Source organism: Balaenoptera acutorostrata, chromosome 20, assembly GCF_949987535.1.
Source record: "Balaenoptera acutorostrata chromosome 20, mBalAcu1.1, whole genome shotgun sequence".
Lineage (NCBI taxonomy): Eukaryota > Metazoa > Chordata > Mammalia > Artiodactyla > Balaenopteridae > Balaenoptera > Balaenoptera acutorostrata.
The window spans coordinates 37,783,486-37,797,098 of NC_080083.1; the positions used below are offsets into that span (position 1 = coordinate 37,783,486).

General features: G+C 46.9%; 1 protein-coding gene and 1 non-coding gene across 4 annotated transcripts; both read left to right on the plus strand.

The window, feature by feature from the left end:
- On the plus strand, nucleotides 1-227 carry LOC114236983 (small nucleolar RNA U89). Its single transcript, XR_003622814.1, has one exon. It is a non-coding gene; the product is annotated as a small nucleolar RNA U89 (small nucleolar RNA).
- Nucleotides 228-1,949: 1,722 nt separating this feature from the next.
- ATP5MC1 (ATP synthase membrane subunit c locus 1) lies at nucleotides 1,950-4,850 on the plus strand. 3 transcript variants are annotated; one of them, XM_007176397.2, is made up of 5 exons: nucleotides 1,950-2,086; nucleotides 2,676-2,723; nucleotides 3,652-3,729; nucleotides 4,134-4,312; nucleotides 4,633-4,850. In XM_007176397.2, exons 2-5 carry the CDS (start codon nucleotides 2,685-2,687, stop codon nucleotides 4,745-4,747), a joined length of 411 nt encoding a protein of 136 aa, XP_007176459.1. In that variant the 5' UTR covers nucleotides 1,950-2,086; nucleotides 2,676-2,684; the 3' UTR covers nucleotides 4,748-4,850. The 3 variants fall into 3 exon arrangements, with proteins under 3 accessions (XP_007176459.1, XP_007176460.1, XP_007176458.1); XM_007176398.2 differs by having other exon boundaries at nucleotides 1,964-1,988; XM_007176396.2 differs by having other exon boundaries at nucleotides 2,027-2,156.
- The last annotated feature ends 8,763 nt before the right edge of the window (nucleotides 4,851-13,613 follow it).

Here is a 13,613-nt window from a genome sequence, read left to right on the forward strand (position 1 = left end):
CCATTTTTTTCACAATGCTATACAGCTCTGCATTTAAATCTTCAAAATTTGTCTTACATCATGAAAATTTTCTCAGTATAAAACATAAAACCAGAAGCATGGTTTTACTGGCCTTGCCTCAATTTCTGATGCTGCCTCCTGTTCCTGGCAGCTGCCCGCAGGGAGGGTTCACAGGGACCTAAGTAGGGCTAAGCACGAGCCACCTTAATGCGACCTTGGATCTGAGAGCCCAGAGGATGGCTGGGGTGAGGGGGGTAGTAAGGGTGGGGTCAGGGAATGAGACTTCGTCTTGTTGAACCCACCGTGCTCACCTCGGAGAAGCACTGAGCAAGAAAAACTGCACAAGATCTGGGCAGCACAGAACATCTCCAAGACAATCGCCACATCACAGAATCTTATCTATCTCACTGCTGACAACCTTGTGCTGAACCTACAGCATGAAGTGTAGGTCACTTCCCTACACCCAGGGAAGTGACAACCTCATCAAGGGTAAGAAATGAGCCTGGTGACCCAGAACTCGGCCCCCAGAGAAGAAGTGGATCTGTTTCTCCCCTGGTCTTTGAGGAGCCAGTTCAGGGTCCAGCACACGCCCACCCTGCCCCCAGCAACATGTGATGGTCCCCTCAGCATCTGTCCTCCCAGCACTTCTTGGAATAATGAGAACTGAGCCATTTTCATGGGAATGACTTTCCTCCCTATGTTGGCCAGGGGTGTTGGGACTGTGTGATTTCTCAGTGATTTCCTAGTGTTGGTTGTTCCTCTCTTGAGGTTGGGAAGCCACAACCACCATCCCAGGAATTCTTAATAAATTTTTATTACTTAAGCTGAAAAAAAAAAAAAAAAGAAAGAAAGAAAGAAGGGGGGAAGGAAGGAAATTTACAATATCTGCTTATTTCATCAAGTGAAAATATCACAATTTATTTAACCGTTTACCATTTACTTGCTTCCAATTTCAACAAATTCTGCAATGTACATCCTTTGAAGAGAATCTTTGCATTTCTGATTTTTTTCTTCAAGACCGATTTCTATGAGTGATATTCCTGGGTCAAAGAGGATAGAGAGTTTAAAGGCTCTCAATTCCTCAGGAATTTCTGAGTCAAAGAGGATGGACCATTCAAAACCTTTCAACAAACATTACCAAATCACTTTCAAGAAAAGTTCTAATTCATACTTCTCACCAGCAGTACAGAAGTGCCTAGCTCACATTAGTAAAAAGAACTCTGCTTTTTGATTTAGTGAGAAAAGTTGCGTTTAAACTTCTATTTCTTTTTATAGTTTAGTTTAAGATTCTTCCCTTCAATTTATATTTCTTCTGCCTGTTTCCCATCCTTTGCTTGTTTCTCTATCAAGGTGTTAAATGTTTTGTCCTTGGAATGTTGTTTTTACAATACAAAAATACTTTAAAAAAACAAGCAAACAAACTACTGGTTGCTAGTTCATGACTGCTCAACACTGGCAGAGGCACACAAAGTTGCGCTCGCCCACTAGCGAACTTACATGGAGGCAGGTAGCCTTTACGCTTCTTCGCGGAAGCAAGCCTCCCACAAAACACTAGGGTGGGAGTTGCTGCAAAGGCATTGGCTCTCCCAGCCTGGGGAGAAACGTCTCGCGGGATCTCAGCCGCCCTTAGGGCCTCTGACCCGACTACAAATCCCAACATGCAACGCGCCTCAGGGCCCGAGCGCTCGAATGAAGGCTAAGGCCCTAAGTCATGTGTCTGTCTGCGTAAGGCGACCGGTCATCTCTCCCACGCTTTTTTCTGCTGCTTTCCACCTTGGCCGCCATTTTGTGCGGGATGTTATAGAACCTCTGAGTCCAGCCGACTCTGTGATCGAGCACTTCAGGGATCGGCCAATCGGAAGCCAGATCTCGGAGGAAAACTCCGCCTTTACCCGCACGGAGGCGGGAACTGCCACGAAGCTCCTGTGGAGAGAGAGGAAGAAGCTGCGGAAGACCAATAAGAAAGGAGGACTCGAGGATGTTAACCAGTGAGGGCGCGGGGGGATTACGGCCAATGAGAGTGGGGGGACCCCCGGACACGTGGGCCGGGGAGCTGAGCGCTGAGTCTTAGAGCTAAAGCCCGGAGGTGAGTCAGTCACCTTGAGCTGGGCGAGCGCTGTGTTCCGAGCAGGGGCAGCAGGGCAGTGGGAGTGCAGGTGACCTGGGGCCGAAAGCCAGCAATCGGCAGGGATGTGGCTGGGTTGTGTGGTGGGGCATTTGTCCCTAGGGCCGGGAAAGGCAATGGCCGTCTGTAACCTTAACAACCTTCATGTTAGTTACCAACGGTAATGAGCAATTTACTGTCCCGGCTGAGGCGGGCCGTGGACTGCTGTGTGAAATGGGCAGGATCCTGAACGGCACCTGCCTAGTTTCTGCCTCCCCAGTCTTCCCGGCAGATCATCCTCTTTGGGTATCATTTACCTGCTGGGGCTCGGGCCTCCTTCCTTTACTTCCGATCTCCGTGACTTTCCTTTGCAGACCTGTCGCGCTGAAAGTGGTGGAGAGGGAATTTGCGCTGTCCCTCTGACCTCTAATGGTCTCCTCAGCTGCGGCATGGTTCGAGGAAGAGCGTGGTCCAGGGAGGACGGGCGGGGTGAAGGGGACGACCGAAGGTCGCGACTGTAAACAAACAACCAGGCTGTCAGTGGATTTTTTTTTTTTTTTTTCCTCTGCAGACCGAAAAAATGCAGACCACCGGGGCACTACTCATTCCTCCTGCTCTGGTAAGCTGCTGCTCCCGGGTGCTCTGTAGCGCCAGGTGTGGGAATCATCAGTGTTTAATGAATGAACTGAGAGGAGCTTGGCATTCTGATGATGTTGCCCCTTTAGCGAAGCAGTAGGATGGATGCAGTTAACCCCTGATTATTTGGGCCTGTAAACCAAGCTATCTTGGCTTTGGAATGTGGTCAGAGTCTGGATCTGACCTTTACCCCCAGTCTGACTTGGCCATAGTTAGCCCATTGAAACAGTGATTTTCAACCTTGGCTGTACATTGGAATCATCTGGGGAACTTTTAAAAATCCTGATGCCCAGGCTGCACCCTATGGGAGTGGAATCCATGCATCTGTATTTTTTTTTAGAACTCCCCAGGTGATTCTAATGTTCGACCAAGTTTCACAACTGCTACGTTATATTTCTTGAAATAGTTCAAGAAAGCCTTGTTACAGGAGTCTCTGCTTAGGTGACTGTTTCAGGAGCCTCACCAGGCTTACTGGCTCACTCCATTCAGGGTGTGTAACAGTGACTACAGTTTTAGCAAAATAAGATTTTCCCCTTCTGATTCCTTTGGTGGTCTGGGTACAAACCCTTCCTGTACTTGGTTTGATGTTAGTGTGGGTTTTTTTTTGTTTTTTTTTTTTTCCATTCTGGGATATTGATTAAGGGCTGTGCTCATAGAAGTGAGCTTTGTTACCCAGTTTTAAATGGAAGGGTTGCCACTGCTGACTACACCAGGGTCTCAGGACAGCTGTCTCTGGTGTGAGCATATCTGGTAGCAACAGTAATACATTAATTGACCTTGAAATACCTTGGACTTGTTTTATTTATAATATTTGTAGTCATTTTTGACTGAAGCTCAGCAGTTAGGGGGATTTTTTGTTTTGTTTTGATTTCTTGCCTGATTTGGAGAAATGTGTCTTTCTGATTTTATAGATCCGCTCTTGTACCAGGGGTCTGAGTAGGCCTGTGTCTGCCTCCTTCCTGAGTAGGCCAGAGATCCCATCTGAACAGGTAAAGGAGATTGGGCCCTTTTAAGAATTTCCCCAGACTAAGTTCCTTTAAGTTTGTTCAGTTGCCTTTAGGCCAAAGTGGGAGGAGAGTCAGAGAATCTGTGGTGCTTTAATAGTTCTAAGTACCCCAAGGTGAGCATAGTCGGTGAGAAACTTGCAAAAGTGAAATTGGGTTTTCATGAAGCCCACGAAATTTCCCTAGTCCTGTCTGGAAACGGACCCTAAGACTAATTCCAAGCACGCTCTGCAGTCTGAGCGTTCTGTACTTGCTAAGAGCTTGCCAACAATTTCCGAGCTCAGGTGGGTGGGGTGAGGGGTGGAGTCAGCCACCTGTCCTTGAGCCTCACTATCTCCCTTCTTCCTCTCTTTCCTTCTCTACTTCACTCTCTCTCCCCCTCCTTCTAGCCTTCCTACAGCAGTGTCCCACTCCAGGTGGCCAGGCGGGAGTTCCAGACCAGTGTTGTCTCCCGGGACATTGACACAGCGGCCAAGTTTATTGGTGCTGGGGCTGCCACAGTTGGTGTGGCTGGTTCAGGGGCCGGCATTGGAACAGTGTTTGGCAGTTTGATCATTGGCTATGCCAGGTAAGTTGTGGGGTGGCCTAGAGCATCTTCTACTGTAAATTCCATCTTATTTGGAGGAAGCCTCAGCAAGAGATCCTTCTAGCTTTGTGTTGATTTCATCTACCTCCTGTTTTCTCAGAATTTAAATATAAGTTTCCAATCTGGCTCACTTAAACTTACCACGTTGGTACTGTGCTTGCCTGTCCAATCCCCAGGATATATGCAAGCTATGCCCTCTCCCAGTTTCAGCACTCACCATTCACCTAACCTACTTGAGTCCTCCACCACCACCCATGACCCATACCCTCACCCCTTCCTTGCCCTGTCTCTGTCCCCGGCAGGAACCCATCTCTGAAGCAGCAGCTCTTCTCCTATGCCATTCTGGGCTTTGCCCTGTCTGAGGCTATGGGACTCTTCTGTTTGATGGTCGCCTTCCTCATCCTCTTTGCCATGTGAGGCTCCATGGAGGTCACCTGTCCACCCCTGCTGCTTCGACTCCAGGCCATGCCCGGTGCTAGAGTGTGCTAAGCTTTACCATTAAACACAATGTTTCTCTAAACTCATATGCCTGCGCCTCTATCCTTTGCCCTTGGGGAGGGCCTTCATAGAAAGGTGGGACAAGGAAGTGGGATTGGGTCAGCCATTGGTGATTAGGAACTCCTCAGGGCTGAGAAGTAGCACTGCCGTGACTGTAATAACGTCTCCCACAGGAGGGAACACGGATTTGTCTAATGATAATTGGTGCTTTTTTCCCTTCAAATTTACTGTAATAATATGTAACATTTTTGAGGGGCTTCATTTGCACCAAGCTCTTTACCAAGTGTTTTGCATTTGTTATCTCAGCAACGCTATGAATTGTAAGTGCAGTTATTATACCTGTTCTGCAAATGCGGGAACTGAGCCTTAGAGAAGCAAAATAACTTGTCCATCATCACACAGCTGGAAAGTGGCAGCATTGGAGATTTCCCCCCACTCGGGCCAGCCTAAACCTTTACCTGCTGTGCTGTGCCATCTCTTTTCATTTTGGCCACACAGTTAAGGTGGCACAGATAGGGGAACTTCGTCGCAAAGAAGTTGTGTAGCACGTTAGAGTTGGAGGTGGGCCTCCATCTGCCTGCATTTAGCTCCACCTGTAAGTTTCATTTCCTTTCTTAGAGTGCCTGAATGTTCTTGAATAAAGCAGATGAGGGACACGGTCTGTGTTCTTGGAGAATTTACAGTCTTAGCTTTGCTAGGGATGAATAGGGTGTTTGGGGGGGTGCGGGGTGGTGAACCAACTAATGAATTGCTTAGAGAGCTCATCCTGTGGTCTCAGCCTATGCCCAGCAGGTGCCCCCCACTTGGCCTGAAGTGGGACTGATAACCCAGGTAAGAGAAAGCTAAGTGATATTTATCCACAGAATGAACTCAGGGGTGCTAGTAGGCATGGTGTATCTCAAACATGGGACCCATTTTTTGAAAACCCGATACTTCAACTTACTGCAAAACTCTGAACTAGTGAAACCAAAAAAAAATTCCTAATAATTGTTAACACCTTCCAGCTGAAGGGCAGCTAGTAGAGAAGGTTAAAACACCAAAAAATGTGAGTCAATAAGAATGGATTCAATTTAATGCAATTTAAAGACAGTTATGGAACTTCCCTGTTGGTGTAGTGGTTAAGAATCCGCCTGCCAATGCAGGGGACACTGGTGCAAGCCCTGGTCCGGGAAGATTCCACATGCCACGGAGCCGCTAAGCCCGTGCGCCACAACTACTGAGCCTGCGCTCTACAGCCCGCGAGCAACAACTACTGAGCCCGCGTGCTGCAACTACTGAAGCCCGCATGCCTAGAGCCCATATTCCGCAACAAGAGAAGCCACCACAGTGGGGAGCCTGCGCACTACAACAGAGTAGCCCCCACTCACCGCAACTAGAGAAAGCCCGCGCGCAGCAATGAAGACCCACTGCAACCAAAAATAAATAAATAAATAAAGATAGTCATGCAGGTATTTAGGTGTTAAGCATCCTCCTAGGAGTCTTGGGGAATGCTGAAAAATCAAGAGTGGAAACAATACTGAACAATGTCATACATTATTGAATACGTGGGTACAGAAGCTATGTGCTATAGAAGAGGAAAAGCAAGGAGGCTAGTGTTGGTTGTAATAACATGAGCTAACATTTGAGCACTTGTATGTCGGGCATGGTGGTAAGCATTTTCAATGAATAACTTCAACCTCCCTATGAAATAAGTCGTTCTATAGGTAAGGAAAATGAGGGAGATTCAGAGAGGTGAGGAATCTTGTGAAGGTCATACGGCTGGTTAGTAAAGCTGGGATTCAAACTCCAGAACCTGTGTTCTAATCACTGTGCTGACTCATCCAAGATTCAGTGACATGCTCAAGGTCATACAGCAGGCCAACGATTTCAATCTGAGACCACCTAACATTAAACAATCATGGTCTTCTTCCACAGGATCGCTCACCCTTGGCACATTACCGGCCAGATAAATCATTGTCTGATAATGTTTAGCAACATCCCTAGTCTCTACCCACTAGATGCCAGTGGCAACCTCCCCTCCCCCAGTTGTGACAACCAATTGCCAAATGTAAGATATTGACAAATGTCTCCTAGTTCTGGGGCAAAATCACTCCCAGTTGAGAACTATTGGTCTACTGTAATCTGCTACTTGTCCTCTTAGTCTGTTCACCTTAAGTAACTCTCAAGATTGTCCACAGCAACCCAGTGATAGAACCTGAAGCAGAGCCCAGGAATCTTAGGGCCAAAGAGAAGGAATCAGACTGAGGTTGAAGTGGCAGCTGAGGTATCACCAAGGGAGCAATGGATTAACCGGTAATGCTGTTATGCAAATGGAATGCAGTAACCTTTTGGGATGTCAGGCTGGCATCCTTGCCAGGTCACTACCCTTTGGTGGTAATCAAGGAACAGCCCCCAGGGAAGATGGTTACCTTTTCCTTCCTGTGAAACTCCAGGAACCTATTTTTTCCCAAGGGGCTGGTAAGAATTTCCCTTCATCATGGGTTCCAACCAGCTTCGGAATTGCTGGGCTTTCAAATCCAAATCAGCGGGGTTGGGAACGTGGTTGGTGGGCCCATGGAACTCTAGAGTTCCCAATGCAGGGGGCCCAGGTTCCATCCCTGGTCAGGGAACTAGATCCTGCATGCCACAACTAAAAGATCCCAAGTGCCGCGACTGGGAGCAGCCAAATAAATAAATAAATAAATAAATGTTAGGAAAAAAAAAGAGAGAGAGAATGTGCTCCCACCCCCAACCAGGCAATTAGTCCATTTCCATTGAGATTCTTTATCTAAGCTCTTTGGCCCATGGATGGTACCATTTTGCTTACCGCAAAATATTTGTGAGTGCATACAGAGGTGCATTGTTCTTGGGAGAGGGGTAATGACCAAAAAAACACTGAGTAACCACTGCCTTCAGCATGGTGGCAAAGAGCATGGACTTGGGAGTTAGAGGGGAGTGCAAATCTCAGGCCTGCCATTTCCTAACTATGAAGTTAATTATCTCCCTTGAGCCTTGATTTCCCCATCTCTAAAATGGGGATGAGAACAATTCATAGTGATTGTGACAACAAAGTAAGATAATATAGGTAAATGTATGCAAATAATGATAATATATGTAATGTATACATGTACAGTATTTTTAAATATACATGTACAGTATTAATGATATATGTAATATAAAGATGTATTCAGTTATGTAATGAGATAACACATAATACATGTATTATTAAAATTTTTAATATAGCTATTATTACTTATAATCAGAAGCCTCAAAACACCCAGTCCAAGTTCTGATTTTTCCTTTTAGCCCCCAATTTGTGACCTGGGTGGGAACTCTTCATCTATTCCTGGCACTGAGCCCAAGACAAAAGGCTAGGCCCTGGAGGGGAAGGACTGCTCCAGAGAGCAGTGGGACACAGGACCTTGGGGAAGGGGAGAAGGATCTTCATGATGTATCTATTTAGAGGGTTGAAGCACAGCAGTGACCTGAACTCCAGGATACTTGCTGGTCTGTGTCCTGGGGGAGAGTGCTTGCCAGGTTGCCATGAGCAAGGTGCTACCAAACTGTGCTGCACTAAGAGATGGCTCAATGCAGTCCAGTGTGCTGGGGAGGAGAGAGAGGCTTGGATCCAGTTTCCTGTCGGAAGACAGCTTGGTTGTGTCATCCATCCCCAGAGGCCAGGGGAGTGGCTCCAGGAGGCACACTCTTGCCCTCTGGCCAAGCTGCCAGGGAAAAGCAGCCAGGTGTTGCCTTGAAAAAGCCAGTGAGCACTGGACTAAGCAAAGCCAGTGAGCACTGGACTAAGCAATGCCAATTCACAAAAGTTCTGCTAGCCTCTCCCTGGTCCTTCCTCTTCCCAGTTTAGAGGCTTTCTGGAGTTCCCTTGGGAGTTGGTGAGCTGGTCCTTCAAGCAGCTGCAGCCCTTTAGACCTTGAGTTGAAGATTCTTTGTACAAGATTGGCCAGCCCTTTGGAAAGAAAATAGGCATTTCTGAGGAAGAGGAGGTGAAATCTTAAAGATCCGTGGCTAGGGGAAGGGCAACTGGCTACCATGTCTTCACTTCCATTGTGTTTACCATTTCTGCAATACTCACTGAATGTCAGGTCCTGGAGATACAAGATAGGTGTTCCATGCTTACTGCCCTAGAGGACGTCATATGTAGTAGCTAGACAGATGAGTAACCAAACCACTAAAATAAAAAGCAGTATGTGCTATAATAAAGGTCTGAATTACTTCAGAGGATGGAGTAATTAAAAATGACTAATAATATTAATAATATGCCTGGGGGTGTTAAGGCTTGGCAGAGAAAGCCAGGCTTGAAGGTAAGAATAATAAGAGTTAATAATTATTGGGACTTCCCTGGTGGTGCAGTGGTTAAGAATCCGCCTGCCAACGCAGGGAACACAGATTCGATCCCTGGTCCGGGAGGATCCCACATGCCTCGGAGCAACTAAGCCCATGCGCCACAACTAATGAGCCCGTGTCCCACAACTACTGAGGCCTGCACGCCTAGAGCCCATGCTCCGCAACAAGAGGAGCCATCGCAATGAGAAGCCTGAGCACCACAACAAAGAGTAGCTCCCACTCAACACAACTAGAGAAAGACCGTGCACAGCAACAAAGACCCAATGCAACCAAAAATAAAATAAATAATTTTTTTTTTAAAGAGTTAATAATTATTGAACACAGGACTTCCCTGGTGGCACAGTCGTTAAGAATCCACCCGCCGGGGGCTTCCCTGGTGGCGCAGTGGTTGAGAATCTACCTGCCAATGCAGGGGACACGGGTTCGAGCCCTGGTCTGGGAAGATCCCACATGCCGCGGAGCGACTAAGCCCGTGAGCCACAATTGCTGAGCCTGCGCGTCTGGAGCCTGTGCTCCGCAACGGGAGAGGCCACGATAGTGAGAGGCCCGCGCACCGCGATGAAGAGTGGTCCCCACTTGCCGCAACTAGAGAAAGCCCTCACACAGAAACGAAGACCCAACACAGCCATAAATAAATAAATAAATAAATAAATAAAATTAAAAAAAAAAAAGACAATCATTTCACCCAATGATGTTGGAACATTTGGGGGAAAAAAAAAAAAAAAAAGAATCCACCCGCCAATGCAGGGGACACAGCTTCGAGCCCTGGTCCGGGAAGATCCCACATGCCGTGGAGCAACTAAGCCCACGCACCACAACTACTGAGCCCACACACCCAGAGCCCATGCTCTGCAACAAGAGAAGCCACCCAATGCAGCCAAAAATAAATAAATTTAAGATAATAGTAATAATTATTATTATCAAACACTTACTTTGGCCAGGTATTGTGCACATTCATCATCACATTATCTCTTCTTTATAGCTACTATTATTTTATCAATATTACTGATGACGAATAGAAGCTTAGAGAGTTTAAATAACTAGGATTTTCCCTAATAAAGGGAAAGCGTATTCCAGGTAGAGAAAATATGAGCACAGGCCCAGAGGAGAGAAGGCACATGGGCAAGTGAGGTGCCAATTATTTGGACAGTGCTTACCACTCTGCAAAACACTTCTAAAAATGCCACACTTAATCCTCAGAGAAACCCTGAGAGGTAGTAATTATCACCATTCTATGGATGCAGAAATAGGCTTAAAGAGGATATTTGCAGAGTGGTACATATCAAAGGCTGAACCTCTTTTTTCTGGATCTGAGGTAAGTGTTTTTCTGTTCATTATCCCATCTCTAATGGACCTTGTACCTGAAAACAATGGTCCAATAATAAGTAAGGGACCCATTGAGGAGTCCTCTCACCCCATGGGCCCCCTATGGGCCTCTGCAGTCTGTAGCCATGGAGAAGTTATGGAGTAGTGTTTTTCTTTGTGTGAGGTTACCCAACGGGTTGACTTTTGACCATCTTACTAAGTAAATAATACCCAAGAAAAATTCTAGAATCCTTAAAAAATAGTTTGAATAGGCAATAGATGTACAGCACAACACTTAAAAGGTACAAGTGTGTTTGTGTGTGTGTATGTATGTATATATATATGCCCTTTGCCCCATCTTGTCTGCAATCAAGAGGCAACCGCTGTTACCAGTTTCTTGCATATCCTTTCAGAGATATTTAGGCATCTTTATTATAGAGTGGTAAAATGCTATACCAATAAAACATGAAATCTGTATAAAGTATTGTATCAATTCATTTTGCTTCATGTTAAGTACCTAAGCTGTGACAGGCCCCATGCTGGATTCATAGATAATACACGATCTAGAGTCTGAAGAACAGGGAGCAAGGGGGAGTAGGGGGTGGAAGCAACAGGTACCAAAGGACTGTAATTAGTACAAGGTACAATGTGATAAGTGTGGGAGAGAGTTCCAAGCTGTGCCAGTATCACATAGTGGCCAGAACGTTTCTTCTGGAGACAGATTTGGCTTGCTCTCACTGTGACCCATGTAAATGACTGAACCTCTGTAAACCTCTCTTTTTCCATCTATCAGAATGGTCTAATAGTCCTTACTTCATAGGTTTGTTGAAAGGAATAAATAAGACATACAAAGCACTTGGCACGGGACTTGCCTGGTGGCGTAGTGGTTAAGTGGTTAAGAATCCACCTGCCAGGGACTTCTCTGGTGGCACAGTGGTTGGAAATCTGCCTGCCAGGGCAGGGGACACGGGTTCGAGCCCTGGTCCGGGAGGAGTCCACATGCCGCGGACCAGCTAGGCCCTTGCACCACAACTACTGACGCCCACGCGCTCTAGGGCCCGTGTGCTGCAACTACTGAGCCTGTGTGCTGCAACTGCTGAAGCCCGCATGTCTAGAGCCCTTGCTCCGCAACAAGAGAAGTCACCGTAATGAGAAGCCCGCGCACCGCAATAAAGAGTGGCCCCTGCTGGCCGCAACTAGAGAAAGCCTGTGCACAGCAACGAAGACCCAGCACAGCCAAAAATAATTTTTAAAATAAGATAAAATTTAAAAAATAATAATAAAAAAAGAATCCGCCTGCCAATGCAGGGGACACGGGTTCAAGCCCTGGTCCGGGAAGATCCACATGCCACGGAGCAACTAAGCCCATGCGCCACAACTACTGAGCCTGTGTGCCACAACTACTGAAGGCCGTGCGCCTAGAGCCCGTACTCCGCAACAAGAAAAGCCACCACAATGAGAAGCCCGCGCACCGTAACGAAGAGTAGCCCCCGCCCGCCGCAACTAGAGAAAGCCCGCGCGCAGCAACGAAGACCCAACGTAACCAAAAATTTAAAAAAAAAAAATTATTAAAAAAAAACCCATTTGTGTTAAAAAAAAAAAAAGCGCTTGGCACCTATTAGGCACTCAATAAATGTTAACTAAAAAACCAGTATTTTAGCTCTCAATAAATGCTGGCTATTATCACTCAACTCCACAGTCCCTGGTTGGAAAATTCACAAAGCTGTGAAAACAGGACTTCTTTTTTAAAAAACAAATTTGACTGCAAAACGTAATCTAAAGTGAGGCTAGGGGCTTCCCTGGTGGCACAGTGGTTGGGAATCCGCCTGCCAATGCAGGGCACACGGGTTCGAGCCCTGTTCCAGGAAGATCCCACATGCTGCGGAGCAACTAAGCCCGTGAGCCACAACTACTGAGCCTGCGCTCTAGAGCCCACGTGCCACAACTACTGAGCCCTTGTGCCACAACTACTGAAGCCCATGCGCCTAGAGCCTGCACTCGGCAACAAGAGAAGCCAATGCAATGAGAAGCCCGCGCACCGCAACGAAGAGTGGCTCCCGCTCGCTGCGACTAGACAAAGCCCGCGAGCAGCGGCGAAGACCCAATGCAGCCAAAAATAAAAATAAATAAATAGATACATTAAAGAAATAAAAAGTTTAAAAATAAAAAATAAAGTGAGGCTATTCGTCTGATTTAGTATGAATATTCATAAGTGTACCCAAATTAATATGAATATTCATATGCTTTGCTACAGAAATATCAGTATGTTTGGTTACTGAGTGCTGCCCGAGGTCTTGCTGGGAGTGTTAAATTATGATCCTGTACTCTTGATAGGGAGAAAAGGGAAAGTTTTTTTTTTGATGGCTTGTTTTTGTTTTTTTGATGGCTTGTATTTTTTCAGCTTAATCTCAGTAAAGTCCTGAGGAATCCTCCCAGGATTTAAACTCACAGCCCCTTGATTCCTGAATATTCAAGGACTTGTGGAAAGAAATGTTGAGCTTGGAGTCAGGAGGCCTGATTTTCTTCTTTTTACCAAGCTTCTGTAGGTTTGTTTTATTATCCCTATGGCAACGCCTAGCAAAAGTGCCTGGCATTTAGCAGGTCCTTCATAAATATATATCGAATAAACTCTAAAACGAGGTAGTTTTTCACTCGTAGTTCCTGATTCCTTCCTTCCTTCCTCTTGGTCCTGTTGCAGGCAGGGGGCAATGGCAGCCTGCCCTCCGTGGGTGAGGGTGCAGGAAGGATAAATCACAGAGACTTTCGGACAGGAAGGGTCCTAAGCGAGTCAACTCCTCTACTCAGCACCTCCCCACAAAGAAGCTGGATCCCCAGTCCTACCCCTTGGGCACGTCTGAGGGTCGCTTTCCTAGATGTGGTCAATGGTCCTCCTCTCCTCCCCTTTCAACGCTTGAAACTAAAATATTCCTTGGAATTGGGTCCTCAACTGCACCTAGGAGTTGGGAGCCGCCTCAGAACTTCCTCCCGCAAAGCGCGGGACCCGCGCAGGCCCAGTACCCTCGCTTGGCCGGCGAGCTCCGACCCCCGCCCGCCCTGGAGGACTGTGGGTGGACGCTCTTGCAGAGCGCCTCTCGCTGGTCGGGGCGGGTGTGGGCGGAGCCAACACCGCCCAGGC

Excerpts from the sequence above, each read along its gene's own strand:
- ATP5MC1 (XM_007176397.2), top strand. The coding sequence starts at position 2,685 with ATGCAGACCACCGGGGCACTACTCATTCCTCCTGCTCTG. Across the intron at positions 3,730-4,133 it reads CAGAGATCCCATCTGAACAG|CCTTCCTACAGCAGTGTCCC; the intron begins GTAAAGGAGATT and ends CCCTCCTTCTAG. Across the intron at positions 4,313-4,632 it reads TTGATCATTGGCTATGCCAG|GAACCCATCTCTGAAGCAGC; the intron begins GTAAGTTGTGGG and ends TGTCCCCGGCAG.